At 34.3% G+C, this 15,209-nt stretch overlaps 1 protein-coding gene across 1 annotated transcript; it reads right to left on the bottom strand.

The window, feature by feature from the left end:
• Window positions 1-917: 917 nt before the first annotated feature.
• LOC124635718 lies at window positions 918-5,692 on the bottom strand. Its single transcript, XM_047171669.1, has 5 exons — window positions 5,575-5,692; window positions 4,449-4,548; window positions 3,903-4,139; window positions 2,244-2,370; window positions 918-1,497 (listed from the first exon to the last, which is right to left on the bottom strand). The coding sequence occupies exons 1-5, from the start codon at window positions 5,592-5,594 to the stop codon at window positions 1,307-1,309; spliced, it is 675 nt and encodes a 224-aa protein (XP_047027625.1). The 5' UTR covers window positions 5,595-5,692; the 3' UTR covers window positions 918-1,306.
• Window positions 5,693-15,209: the final 9,517 nt, after the last annotated feature.

Raw genomic sequence — 15,209 nt, 5'->3', positions numbered from 1 at the left:
ATATATTTCAAATTATCTATTTACAATTTCTAATGACGAATCTCAATGTTTAGGAAAATAAAACAATTGATTTTTGAATTATTATATTATTTTGGAAGTAATAAAATAACTTTCATTGGTGTGAAAGCAAAATTAAAATCTTTTTATTTCACATAGGCCTTTGCAGGCAACCTATGAAAAGTCACACTATTTGCACGGTTCCAAAAAGTTGGTCTCATGGACAAGAGCCGGCAAGGAACTCCATAGACGTTGTCATTAGACAAATAAAATTAAGAACTAAATTGATCGCAGTATTCTCGTTCCTCAAAATACATGTATAGGTGACCTGAGCCTGCCGCAGAAACTATTACGGCAAAAGTTAAATCAGTTTTGTTGCCTCCTTCGAGGCGGTTTCATCTGGTTTCATCCGGTTCAAGGCATTCTCTTGTGCATGCACTTTTGTAGGCCATAGTTGGAACCGTTCGGGGAATACGTTACCGTTAGTAGCACTTAGAGCTAGAATGATTTGCGTTTCAAGTTTTATCGTTAAAACAGTGTCCAAGTTTAATACCTATTTAATTATAATAGGAGTTAATTCCATGTCATTTTGATATAGTTACATTACTACTTTGTATCCCCATGTCAGTGAGATCAGATGACCAGTTAAAAATCGTGTGCAAAACGTTTACAGGAAAAGTCAATCAAGGCATGATAAAATAATCCATATTAAAGCTTCACTAAATTATAGCCGTTGTATTTACAAGTTGTTTGTTGTTCCCAGAAACCACACGGTTGGGCGTTCTCAATCTCGCATTCCACGATTCTCAATGCACTCCTGGACGCCAAGCCTGACTGTGATTTGTTTGCGGGACGATTGGAAGATAAGATTCTATCTGGGGGAGTACTGGTCGTTTTGTTAGAAAAATAAATAAACATAATAAATCTTACCAAATATGTAATTGTTTGAGAAAATAAATGTATTTACAAATACTTCTATTAATTACACCAAATTAAAAAAAAAAACACTTATTGACAGCCCTACTTAACTAGATATGTCCATTGTCCAACCTCAAAATATTTTGTTAAAAGTAAATCCTTTCCTCATGTAGAGCAATAAAATAAGTAAAAGAACAAATAAGTAAAAAAAATTCAACATTCAACTTACATTCAAAACAATAATAAATTAAAAATGTTCTATCCCTCTAAACCTACCTCTAATTAATTAAATTAGCATTTTATTTTATACTTTTCACTCATGATTCCTTGGAACCACAGCTACTGTAGATGTTTTAGTCAAATGCCACAAAAATCCTATCATCAGTTAATCTTAGACGGTTGAATGTTCGTCTTTATTAGTTAACGTAACCTTGTCAATAGCTTGAGGATAGTTGAAGATGACATCTCTGACAATTTGCGATACAGGTCTGATTTCTGGTTTGATCTGGCGTAAAGTGGTTTGTTCTCGTTCCAGTTGTACTGCGTACACGTAGTATAGGAGAATGAAGTATCCCGATAGAGCTGAAACACAGAATTTAGGCCCAAGTTCACTGACAACATACACGTCCGTTTTTTTTATAGCAACTGTTTAGTTTTTAAATTGAAAGCGAAAATTCATAGTAAGCAATTGTTTTAAGAAAACTGATGTTTATGTTGTTGGTGATTTTGGGCGTTAGTTCGCGTGAGGAAAACCCCAACAATATTTGTATTGTGACATTCCGAGAATAAATATTCTGTCGCGCCATTTCAAGTTGTAATTTAAGCAGTTTCCAATTGTTTGTGATTGTTCGCATTCGCGATATACTGCCTGTACAAACTAGTGTGAATACGAAGAAATCTTGTGGGAAGGGTTCGGGTTGATAAAGCACTAAAAATAGCCAACCGCTTTTCCTCACTATTAGGTATTTATATTTCTTGTATGAGATAGAACAATGAACGTTAACCATTATAAGTTGGCTCGTTATGAAGAGCCGTGGAGTGCAAAGTTTGGGTCTTATTTCAGCGTATATGAAAACTACTTCATTACCTTCATGTAAAGTTACATTGAGTATGTAACTTTACAAGATAAAGTTTAAAGTTTTGATTTTACTACCTTGAATACTTCTGTCTCTGTTTTGACTATGCTAGTCGTCGATCTTCAGTTTTCTTCTAAACATACTACCTATTCTTTTTTTTTCATCTACAAGTTAGAATTATATCTTCTGTTTATTTATTTCCCAGCCAATTCCTGTCTTTCTAGAATTACAATTAAAAGACAAAATTCTTACCTATCTCCATACAGCAAACTAACATAGAGTTAGTAGTGTGAGCGCCATATATTAATACCCCCGCAATGGACAGTACAAGTCTTATTGTAGCGACGCACACATGCAATTTTATGTGACCGGGGCGTTTCTGAAATCAGCAAAATGATAACATGAGCTTAAGAAAACTTAGCTGTAGAAAATAAAGAAAATGTGAAGGTGTGTTTATTTATAATATGTTTGGTATTGTGAAAGATTTCGATAAAGACATTATTTGGATACACAAATCGCTGTAATTATAAAAATGTGGTGATAAACTGAGTAAAAATAGTTCCATTTAAACAGCAAGTTCATTATTAAATTACGAAATAATTCGGAACCATGGAGCTTGTAAAGTATCCCCCGGTATTTATTCTTGACCCAAAACATTATCCGTGTTTACTCCCCATTATTTACATCTTCGAGGAAGGGACGTAACTACTAATAGTCGATCTCCTAGGTCAGTAGATGACTTGGGATGTATAAACTAAGTACATATAAAGTGCGGGGCCCGAGGGATGTTGCCAACTGCAAACTTTGAACTCATTTTGCTAATGTTGTTCAAGTTAGTAACTTACTATGCTAGGTTTATCGATAGAAGATTTATTTCATTTTAGCAGTTTGGATTATAATATGAGAAGCTGTACTTAGAACTACTACCTGTCATTTAGAATATTCTAAAGCTATCCCGAAAACCCGGTTATTTTCCTTTATTTCAAATGCACAAGGCAATTATTGATTATTGGAATTATTGATGATTAATGCTCAATCCTTCTCTGTGTGAGAGGAGGCCTGTGCCCAGCAGTGGGACGATAAAAAAGGGTATAAACAAAAATGTTCAAAGCCACTCTGTCAGTTAAAATTGATTTCTATAAAAAGTATTTATTGACATTCAATACAAAGAAATTGAATTATCTGCTTAGCCTCTTCTCAACTATGTTGGGGTTGGCTTCCAGTCCTCAAAAAACACAGAGGAACTCGCCATAACAAGTCGGTCACCCATTCACTTACCGGCCGCACCAAGCGTTGCTTAACCATAGAATCGATCGATCTATGCCACTGCTACTTAGCCACAAGCTCAAAGAAACTGAATGTAGACTACAAAAGACTGATCAAAGCATTTCTTTCAAATTTTTGAAAGGAAGTCCTGTCCAAAAATCATGGAACAAGTTGGCAATACCTATGTGTAATTTTGTACAAACTGGCATTTTGCCAGCCAAGTAAGTCAAATAGAACGTACATTTATTGTGGCCGTAGATAATATGGAACACACCGCTTCGTGCCACCGTTCAGAAATGTGCTTTTGGTCCTTTTATTAAATGAACTGAGCCTTAAGTGGAACTACTGGTCTGTCTTACATGCAAACACTGGTTTAAACATGTACTTTATAGATAAACGCGTTTGGACTTTTCAAGTATTTACTTGGCTTAATATTTTCACGGTACTATTTAAATTGCATTACACAGTCTAGATTCGACAAGAGGTTTGGACACTTCAACTATACTTTGAGCTGATTTATCATCACAAATGTTATCCATCCGTATTAATTTTATGTTTTTTACATTTACACTATGAACATTTAAAAACCTAAAAAAAGCAGGCTACATTGAATTGGTAGGCATAAAAAAAAACAAAAATACGTACCCTATGTAGACCAACGAGCAGAACAATGTTCATGACAAACCAACCAACATTCAAACATCCGACCAAAATAATAATAGCCACAGTGGAATTTAACTTGGAACTATCCATAGAGTCTTCATCGGGCACATTTTCACCATTTTCATTCTGTTTCGTGTATATGTAACGGAACCCATGCGTGTACACTGCCAAAAAGGCTAAAGTTCCAATAAAAAACAGCGTGATTATGAAGTTGAGAATCTGGAAAAAATATTCATGATCATTTCCGATGGCCTAGTTATACTAACTCTAGACTACAACACACATACAACAGTCATAAAATAAACCGCTCCCATTGTTATAAGTTGTCATCATAAATGAATGTAAAAATTGCATTGACATAAAGAAAATTACATAATGGAAAAGAATGGAGGAGAAGGCCTCCTCCAAGAGGGATCCATATTTCAGACAAAAATACTAACTTAAATTAAGTCAACCATAAAAAACGCTCGAAATGTACTTAAGAAATATGGAGTTATATAATGGCTTATTATTTAAAAGTATACGTACCAAGCTAATATATCCAAGTATAAAGCAACCTGTTCTCAAGGGTATACAAAAGCAGCACTTTGTGAGTAAGCAACAAAACTGGTAAGATTTTGGGTAGATGCTGAAACAAAACAGAATAAATGATTCATCTGCCTAGTGTTTTCTCAAATATGTTGGGGTCAGCTTCCAGTCTATCCGGATGCCGCTGGGTACCAGTGTTTTATAAGGAACGTCTACCTAGCTGACCTCCTAAACTCAGTTACAGGGGCAACCCAATACACCACCTAGGTAAGACTGGTTGTTTAATAACTGGCTTCTGACTATCCGTAACGACTGTCAAAGATGTTCAAATGACAGCAGAATTGGTGATTTACAAAAAACAATTTAACCACGAACACAGTCTTGAAAGATGTATGAATGTTACCGGAAAAGTGACAAAATGTTTTCAAAATAAACTAAAGTGTATTTCAGAAATCCTGTTTACACTCGATGACGACTGATGCTTGTGTGTCGGTAAACATAATGCCTTGTTATGCAATACAAAAGACAATGCACCAACTCATTGTCTGAATATTAATTAATTAGCCTATTAGATAATAACCGTGAGGCTTTCAATAGCAAAAAAAATTAAGGGCAGACTAAGAATGAGTGTTTTTGAATAATTAATTTAGTAAAAAGAACATTTGTCATAATACCTTACTGGAAGGTTCACAGATATATTTTACTAATCTCAGGAATTACTGGAAAAAATATTTATAAAAAGCTGTTCGTAGTTTGTGGCCCATCGATATTAACACAATGTAAAATAACTTTCTGGTAGCAAACATTTTCTATTTTCGTTATTCTTTCAAGCAGTCATCCAATCATACATTTATTCATTGATTCCCCTGGATTAATCGAAACTTAAATTGAAAATATATTAGGTAAAATATAATTAGTTTCAGGTAAATATATGCTACAGAAACATAACAACTAAAGCGTTATTTAAACTTACGGCGAGTTGCACCGTTTAACTTTAACTATATCCGAAGAATTTTCAGTTTATCATTTAGGCGGTATATGAAGCGGCAAGTATACGGCTGGTTATCGTTGTAGTTAAATGCCTGGTTCAAAGAGGGGTTATAAAACATAATAAAAAAAAACTTACTTTTCGTACGGTGATGTCATTTTGTGAATAAATTATCAATCACCAATTCCTCTTCTTATATTCTTCCAACTCGATGTGCGCTCAACGAGAGTCGCGCAAAGACTGCTTCCGATATAACACGATGCGCTTGCGTCTTATTAACGGGGAATCCCATGTATTTGCTTGTTTATAAAATAACATTCTCCTTACGTCACATTGAGGATATGAAAACAGATTCTTTCTTGAGATTTCAATTGAATAATCTTCTCATTATGATTGAATACATATAACAATATCGGTAACACTGCACATTTTTGCGACGGAGTTGCATATTATTGTTATTGTTACGAACCGTGGCGAATGATATATATCTGATAAGCGATAATTTACACAACGATCCATTTGACTGTTACAAAATTACTCACACACTCACACCTTGAAAGTCTCTTACTTTTAAGGTATGCTTTGAAATACCACATGTCAAATATTACGCAGGGACGATGTTAGATGCTTAAAATAAGATCAATTTATTTAATTTAAAAATATAGATACGTTTGATTCTTGTTGCCCATAGTATCTACCGACAAAGTTACTGTTGGTCTCATATCACCAGACCCTACCATGGTATCACGTATTTTACGAATCAAATTTTTATTTTTTTTAGGTTAACGTTCTTTTATATTTTAGGTATATAAAAGAAGGTGATTGAGATTAATTAATTATTATATAAAACGGTCAAAAAATCACGTTTGTTGTATGGGAGCCCCAAAATATGTATTTGATTCTAGTTTTTAGTAATTGTTGTCATAGCGGCAACAAAAATACATCATCTGTAAAAATTTCAGCTCTCTATCACGGATCATGTGATACAGCCTGGTGACAGACGGACGGACGGACGGACAGAGGAGCGAAAACAATAGGGTCCCGTTTTACCCTTTGGGTACGGAACCCTAAAAACTACGGAATACCATGTTTTACTTCCATTTCGAAAACAACTTGTTCAACATTAACCTTTAAAAAACTCAGTAATAATAACTGCGTCCTCGTATTTCAGCTCAATAAAATTCTTACAAGGATAAACTTAGCTTCACAAAAAGATGTCCTGAGCGGTTCAGGCTCGATAAAACTGATTTGAATTGGTTATCTCCTTAGGGTTCAATACTCAGAGGGAAACACAGGACCCTGTTACTAACACTTCCCTATCCGTCCGTCAGTCACCAGGCTGTAACTGTATCTCCTGAACCGTGCTAGTTACACAGAATTTTCATATATGCTATATATTGTTGCCCCTAAAAAAATACGGACAATAAGCATAAAATAAATATTTTACATACAGCAAACGTGTTTAAAGAACGGAACCCAATACTTGAAACCGACTCGCACTTGACCTTTTTTTACATTTTATGTTCTTAGTTCAAACAGCGCTTTTCATTTAACGGCCAAGTCAACAGGGTGAAACTGAGCACTGAGTTTCATATGAATCAGATCTCAGTATCTGGTTGCAAATGACGACAAATGTTGGTTGTGCTACTTAAAATGTTACTTTTTTATTCTAGACGCGGTGAGTATTTGAATTTGTAAAGCAATGTGTTTTGAAAGAGGAGATAGAATAGACTTTTTCATGTTTGTAACTTGAAAAGGTTAATGTTTCTAGTATTAAATGAAAATCAACAAATAAAGTTGTCACGTATAAAAATGTCGACAGTAACAATAGTCAAGATAGAAATTCGATACTTACTAAAAGAGATTCTGTTAGATGTACCAAAATATTTAGAACAATTTCTATACCTGTTTCCTCATGCGCCCTTTAGCATTCCACTTCCAGTCGGTTTTGGAACTTAGGCCGCTTCAACAGTTCTTAATAATATGAGTTACTCTCCTGCTGAATAAATTCCTCAAGGAGCTGCTTTTCACTGAGATAGTTATTAGCCTAGACGTAGATGTATTAACTAGGAATAGCAAGGACATCTAAAAGACCAAGGAGTTTCTCAATAACTTCTCATCGGTCCTTCCATTGGACCAAAAAGGGACCATATCTGTCGGCTGCGCCAATTCAAACTTATATGCACCAATTCCGCTAGCTATTAGAAACAGAGACAGTATTATGCTTATTACGGGTTTTATGTCTCAAGCCATATCTTGCACTAGTTCAAATATAGCCGTAGTAAATGGACAATCTTTCGCAGCCGCCACACACTGTGTTCTTGACATATGAAATCGCGCGAGCCATCGGGCCATGCTATAATGTTGCCATAGATCAGAGCTAAACGCTCCTCGCGGTGCCATTCATAAGTTGTATGATAAAACGCCACTTTGGCCGCCCCAGAAACTTTCCCCTCAACGGGGAGATATTTTAGAGAAATTTAAATCCGAACGCGATTGTGGATATTTTAGCACGTTTATTCTATAGTGAGTTACTTTCGGGATTTCAATTTATGTTCTTCACGCAACATTTTAGGTCTAAAACTTAACTTACTTCCTTAATTACACTTTACTTGCCCAGTAAATAATAGATACAAATCAATGGACATATCAACATCATTCTATTGGTTCTATTTTTGCAGTGCCAAACACTGCTCACCTATTCAACAAAAAGAGTAACAGAACAGAAACAAACTCCATTGAATGAACCTCTAAAACATTAAAAACCCGGCTTTCAATCTCATTAGTATTCAACCATAAAAACCGTAAACAATGTCGGTAAACATTAATAACCAAAATTGTTTACATACACAAGTTATTAACGATAATATGCGATGCCCATGTAATTAAAATATGGCGTAATCCTTAATCTGTTCGGTAGCTGATAAAACGGATCAAGTTGTAAATTGAATTTCATACATTGAATAAAGGTGAAACAGAATTTGTTGCGGACCTTTTAGGGTTAAGTAATGGTAATGTGGCCTGTGTACCTGTAGCGTTGGAAATTAGGCCAGACTTGTTAAGTATTTTAAATCACAAATAATGTTCTTACATATCGGTATTCAGCTCCATCCGGGTAAACTGGAAGCCGACCCTTAAAGGTTAGGCAGATGATGGAATGCTGTCGTTAAGATATTTTTACAAAGTGACTTAATTTTCACGCCCGACGACTGTTGACAAAGATAGATTTTAGTATTAGATTGCTCCTAATTATGAGTATTTGGACTAACAATCTTTGAAGCATTTGATTGACAATCTTTGCAGTACTTTCTAATATTTATAAAGATACACACAGAAGATTTTTGACGCATACATTGAATAGTGGAATTTTCTCTACGACAGCTGGTCTCCAAACTAGCGTACACTATTTATTACGTCGTGAATTTAGTACAATTTTATTAGACATTCCAGCTCGGTGTAGGGACCTATTTTAATCAAATCCTTACTTTATGTCTAGCTGTCCACTTTATCAGCCTAAGTACACTCTTAACGTGGGGCCTATAATAATATTTTCTGTTATTTAATTACAGTGCGAAGTTAAAGGATCAACCTGAAGTAAATGATAAGAGGTCACAAACTATTAAATATACGTATGGACGTAAAATGGCCTAAATCAACCCAGATAAATGCGTCTTACATTTTGGGAAATCAATAAGTAGCAATGATGTTAATCAGCCCGTACTGTTCTCTAAAACATTAACCGTCTTACCACAAAAACTTTTAAACGTCAGTTTAACACTCGTCTAAAAAAAAATCAGATTATGACGTTGAAATAAGGTCCATTTTGCAGCCACACTTTTTTAGACAAGTGTAAAACAGATGTTTATGTTTTTGTAGTAAGGCCATAACCGTCTTACCACAAAAAGTTTTAAACGTCAGTTTAACACTTGTCTAAAAAATGTCAGATTATGACGTTGAAATAAGGTCCATTTTGCAGCCACCCTTTTTTAGACAAGTGTTTGACACATGTTTAAGTTTTTCTTAAACTTCATTAACAAAAGAAAAAGGATTAAAAATACAAAAGCCAAACATTTCAGCAGCCAGCAAACTTTGTGCCAATAAAACTCTTGGAACAAAAACGCACACACGAGGCATCGCAATCCAAATTAAATAGCAATCCTAACTAACAAAACTGAGTTGAAAACTTTCCCTTAAGCAAGAACGATTCAGTTGTCACTGCTGCATCTGAACAGAATCCATTAATCCAATTTGTGGAGTCAGCCAATCGTAGGAACTCCTTTATTGGATTCCTCGCGACAGAACTCGTCAGCCACACTGTTTGTTGGCAAACATCTTTTGATCGTCGTACAAAAATCTTTGGAATTTTCCGGGGTTTCGTTGCAACCTTTGAACAGAAAATAATATAAACAATGCCTTTGTTTGGCTGGTATATTGTTTTTTGGTGTTGGGAAATGATTTGCGTTTATCCGATTTTTACAGAGTTAAATAATCTAGTAATGTTTTTTATTATGTAGTATAGTAATAGTATCTATATTTGTTAAGTTTAATGTTAAGACAACACTGTTTACCCTTAATGTACTACTGTTTATTTTCCCAAATAAATAAATAGTAAACAGACAGTTATTGCTCGAAAATGTATGTATAATAACTAAATTCCATGACATATAATTCTGACTGTCCCACACACACACACACACACACACAAACTCATCAAACCAGTATAACCTTTTAATATTAATTTAAGTTTCAAAAGTTATATATTTAGTAGAAATTAGTCTGTATCTGTATAATTTTAAGCCTTTATAGGTCACTAGGGATTAGCTTCGCCGAAAACCAGAGGTCCGACTTTTGTGGGTTTGTAATAAACTAATGAGTTTTCGAACCTTCAAAGTTACTATTGTTTTGAAAATTTTAGTAATTTAGTAATAATACGCAATGGCTTTACTTCTGTATGTTTTGTACTTACATGTTTTGTGTGACAACCACAAAAAAAAATACATTTTTCGTATTTTCCCTGGAAAATGGTTTCGTATACAGTGTAATTTTATATATTTTTTTAATTTGTTTGATATCAGCTACCATCGGCATCGCTTCAAAAACTAACCCATTTAAAGATTCTTGTCATCACTCAAATAATTCCAAAACTATCTGGCTGGCCACTTCATTTTCAAGCACAATTCAGTTATCACGATCTTAACAACCCTTACACGATCTCTTTAAGAGGAAACTCAGTATATTTATGGTGACAATAGGTCGTAAACGAAAGCCGGCTGCAACACGGCCAGCTAACGAAGCCAAGTGTCCAGGGAAATCAGACTGTTTTTATTAGCTTACCGCATAAATCATGATCATTGGATGCCATTAAACGTGTATCGTAGGGAATTAAGTGGTAATTACTTTTGTGGGTGTTACATTTCTTATTCTTTGTTTTAATCTAGGTTAGAGTAAAATACTTTAGACTGATTGGTATAAATGCCCTTTATTAACGTTCTTATTATATCCATGTCAGAATTAAATTTAAATTGGTTCTGCATATTATACCATATACCTGGTTTTAAAGATTAAGAGCTGACAGGACCCTGCGCTACTTCTGTATGAGCCTTTGCAGGCCATGCTTAACATTTTGATAAGAGAATTCATGATTTTATTTTTTAAGTTCATTTTATTTTTTTCAGTGTCTCAGCATGACGAGAGTAGCATGACTGTTACAGATATTACAAAGAGTAGCATCACTGTCTTTGTCCTGCCCTGTTCACAATTTATTTAATGTTGTACAATGTACGACATAAGATAAAAAAACAGCCAAAAATGTAAAACAACAAGAGCACCTAAAACCGTTTTCCCTACATAGGCAGTAGTTGTGTAGTCGTACTTAACTACTTAAACATACTTAGTCAGTGCTTAGTGTTACTTAACGACTATTGGACGGGAAAAAAGCGAACCTCTTGTGGCGCAAAACTAAGTTGGGACTACTTAACTATTAACAAGGATACGCCTTTGAAGTTCGTATGGGCCGTATCTTCATACTTCACTAGAGAAGTGATTAAATTGCTTAATACTAATACCTAGTTGCGAACTAATATGACATTTCTGAAATAAACCCTAATATAAAATTTTCCAATTTTGTGCAGGCATTATTGTTTTGGTGATCGTATTTTTTTGCAGACTTGAATATGGCCCTCACGTATAATTTTTCAGTTTGTTAACTAATGTGTTTCAAAATACGGTCCTACATTTATTTATTTATCCCGATCACAATAACTGATACATAATATAAAATAACCAACAATTAGGTATTTTTTTTGTTATTGATATTTGGTTATTATTACTGTAAAAATACTGTACAAACAAAGTTGAAATAAGTATAAAAACAGCTCGGTACATGTTAAATACCGACGACATACATTGTTAAAGGCAACAATACCGACTATTGTGGCAGTCGGTAAATGGTGTATTTCGAAGAAACCAGATTTCAGTGTTAATAACAGTCCATGCGTGTCCAGTACTTAATGCATAACTTTTCAAAAGATACATTTATTCAAAAAAGGTTGAAAAACCAAAAAACAATGATGCATACCGGAGTCCTTATCAGACAGGTTCAATATAAAACTGTTTCAAAAATCTCTAAATGCAAATATAAAATGCTGTTTCTAACCTTAGAATAGGCATTTAGGCTCCCAATCTTATAAAATTTCATCTTTCAGGTACCGCAGCGAACGTTAGGGTTTTAATAAATGATAATATAAACGTTGCCAGACCTTGGAAAAGCTCTGTGGACGCATCTACTTTTTTGAGGTCAGGTAATTCAGGGTGGGCAAAATTTAGTTTGTTATTATAAAATGCCTCAAGAGGCTAGATTTAATGTAATTCTGTGCAGTTTTCAGTTTTATTTCAACGCTTTTAATGTTATATTGAAGTTAAATATCTCTACAGTTGCTAAACTAGATTATTTTACCTTTTCACACTTCTATAAGTGTTTTGAAACACATGAGCTACCAATAATGAAAAATTATTCACAAAACCACATACATTCTGTGTTGAAGTGTAGGTTTCCAAGCAACAAAGATCAGCGTGAATCTGAACTCGTAGCTAAATCCCTCATTACTAGAGAAGAGGAGATATCACACAATATAGCTTGTTTTTTAATTTCACGTTTAGTCCTTTGTGTGGAAATTGTCGAGGACGTACGAAAACAGAAGAAAACTTATGGAACTTTTCAAGTTGCCATTTTAACCAACATGGAATATAGTTTTTAAATAATATACTATTTTCTATCTATTCAATGATCTAAGGCGAATATGTTCTGGCATAATACAAAAGAAAGAACATATTAAAAATGTTTTCACGTAAAAATACATAATTTATTCAATACACAGTCTTTCACCTGAATGACGTATCGTTCAGAAAAAAAAAGAATATTCGGTAACTTGGATATTAATAAAAAGTATTTATGGAAGAGCTGTGTATATACAGGGTTACTGTTAAGTAGACTGCATCCTTTCATGAGGTGATAGTATAGGTCAATACGGACAAATTTGACCATGGGATACACTGGGCAAAAGTTAACCCGTTTCAAGATAATCGGATTTCAAGATCTTTTCTTAACAAGTCGTCTAGGTACACGTATAAATTTGTATTATTAGTTAAGTCTCGTTTTTGCGGATTTTTGTATGTTTTTGGATAGAAGATGAATCACTTCATAATAACAAACCATAAAACTGTACAAATCACAGAGGAAACTATAGCGAATGTATTTGTATAAACTATGTAGATGAATCTTACACATTCCAAACAACAGTGTATTTGGCAAAGGCCACATCCAGGTTTTAAATCCTATGATTACCGGCAACGTTCGGGACCATTCGGGAGTATTCGGGTATCTTCGTTTTGTATGCACGGTGGCGGCTTTCGGACGCCCCGCGACTTACAACTTCGTATCCATTATTTTATACAAATTGAAATGTCAGCGGAGTTGATTTGACTATCGTGTTTTCCAGATGACAGAGTCAAGTTTTCCTCCTACTTAACCGTACTTTACTGCGCAAAAAATATAAAATTTGATATTCTTTAAGAGAAACTGGACTATCATTTGATGGAGTGTGTCTTATTTTGATAGAAAACACTGCTTACCAGTAACCCACGTGGGTTGTCCATTCTTAAAAAAACGTTATTGAATTATTACACGAAGTTATGTATATGCAGCAGGTAGTACTACTACTTAGCTGTTTTCCCGCAATAATTACTACCCGTACCAGGATAAAATACAGCCTATGTTACTCGGAGATAGAGTAGTTTTTAAACGGTGAAAAAAATGTTCATATTTTTATTACGTTGTCGTCAAACTATTGGGCACAGGCCTCCTCTCACACGGAGAAGAATAGAGCATAGTTTTATTATACTCGTAGTCATTTGCACATCTTTGGCAGTCGTTACGGGTAGTCAGAAGCCAGTGAGTTTGACAATTGTCTTGCCTAGGTATTAGGTTGCCCGGTTAACTAACTGGGTTGAGGAGGTCAGATAGACAGTTGCTCCTTATAATACACTGTCACTCACCTGCATCCGGTTATACTAGAAGCCGGCCCCGACATAGTCGGGATAAGTCTAGGCAAATGATGAGAATTTTGTAAATTGACTATAATTGAAAAATCTTAATCCCACCTCTCAGTACCTACTCTTCCTCTCAGTTCCATGTTCATCTTATTTCCCGTTTTCGATTTTTCCGTCCATTTACAGATTGAAACTTATAGATAACTGTGGATTTTATAGTTCCGCTGAAAGGACCCGATATATCTTGAAGTTTTATAGTTACGAAATGTGGTGGAAATATGATTGTGTCGGTTTCTATTCGAGAGCAAGATTTTCGCAATCTATTGTAGTAGTCTTGTGTGGTAGTGATGTGTTGAAGAAGTCATTTCATTTTTTAGATATTTTTGTACTACCATATATTTAGTTTCAAGTTAAAATTACAGTTTATTAATACACTTTCAAAACTTCTAGAAATATGGCGTTATATAATTTGGAATATTTTATGCGATCGGTTGATAAAGGAAGTGTGTTCTCCTTTCCAAAACAATTTTGATTTCAGACTAAAATCGTGTTGCGGTAATCATAAAGCCTGATAACCAGTCTTATCAAGCATGATCAAGTTGCCCAGCTGATTGGGTTGTTGAGATCTAATAGGCAGTATAGCTCTTTGTTGGTTTTCATTAATTTACTTACCTCTATTTAAAACAGTATATGTAAAATTGTACACAGTGAGAGACCAGAAGAAGACATTATTACTGTAATTTATGTCAATCTTTAGTTATTATAATGATAGTTTGTCAATACTTACACACATGGACGGTAACTAGCTACAATTAGGAAATACAAACTAAAACAAATTGTTTGCACTCTTTTATTTTCTCACCACTTGTATTTAAAGCAATGATTCACGATCAAATTCTTACAAATACAAACTATAGTTAGGTATATAAACTTAGGCCGTACTGTACAACACTAATATTTAATTATAATAAAATAAATTAATAAACTGTCGAGATATAATTATATATGAGAGCTAAAACAGAGTTTCAAGATTTGCACGACTACCCACGAACATTTTCAGGGTTAAATGTGATTTGAACAAAGTTCTTTTACAATGGCAATAATAATTACACACACAGTGTCAGCCTTTATAAAATAACGAAGGTCTGGCAGAGTAATGTTATATTAATGTTGTGTAATGCAAGTAAGAAACATTAAAGTAACATCTTGTAAAGTAACGCCATTAT

The sequence above is a fragment of the Helicoverpa zea genome, chromosome 13, assembly GCF_022581195.2.
Source record: "Helicoverpa zea isolate HzStark_Cry1AcR chromosome 13, ilHelZeax1.1, whole genome shotgun sequence".
Classification (NCBI taxonomy): domain Eukaryota; kingdom Metazoa; phylum Arthropoda; class Insecta; order Lepidoptera; family Noctuidae; genus Helicoverpa; species Helicoverpa zea.
The sequence above is the reverse complement of the archived record's forward strand: the minus strand, read 5'-3'. Positions and strand labels throughout refer to the sequence as shown.

Excerpts from the sequence above, each read along its gene's own strand:
- LOC124635718 (XM_047171669.1), bottom strand. The coding sequence starts at position 5,594 with ATGACATCACCGTACGAAAA. Across the intron at positions 4,549-5,574 it reads ATGACATCACCGTACGAAAA|CATCTACCCAAAATCTTACC; the intron begins GTAAGTTTTTTT and ends GTTTTGTTTCAG. Across the intron at positions 2,371-3,902 it reads TGCTCGTTGGTCTACATAGG|AAACGCCCCGGTCACATAAA; the intron begins GTACGTATTTTT and ends TGCTGATTTCAG.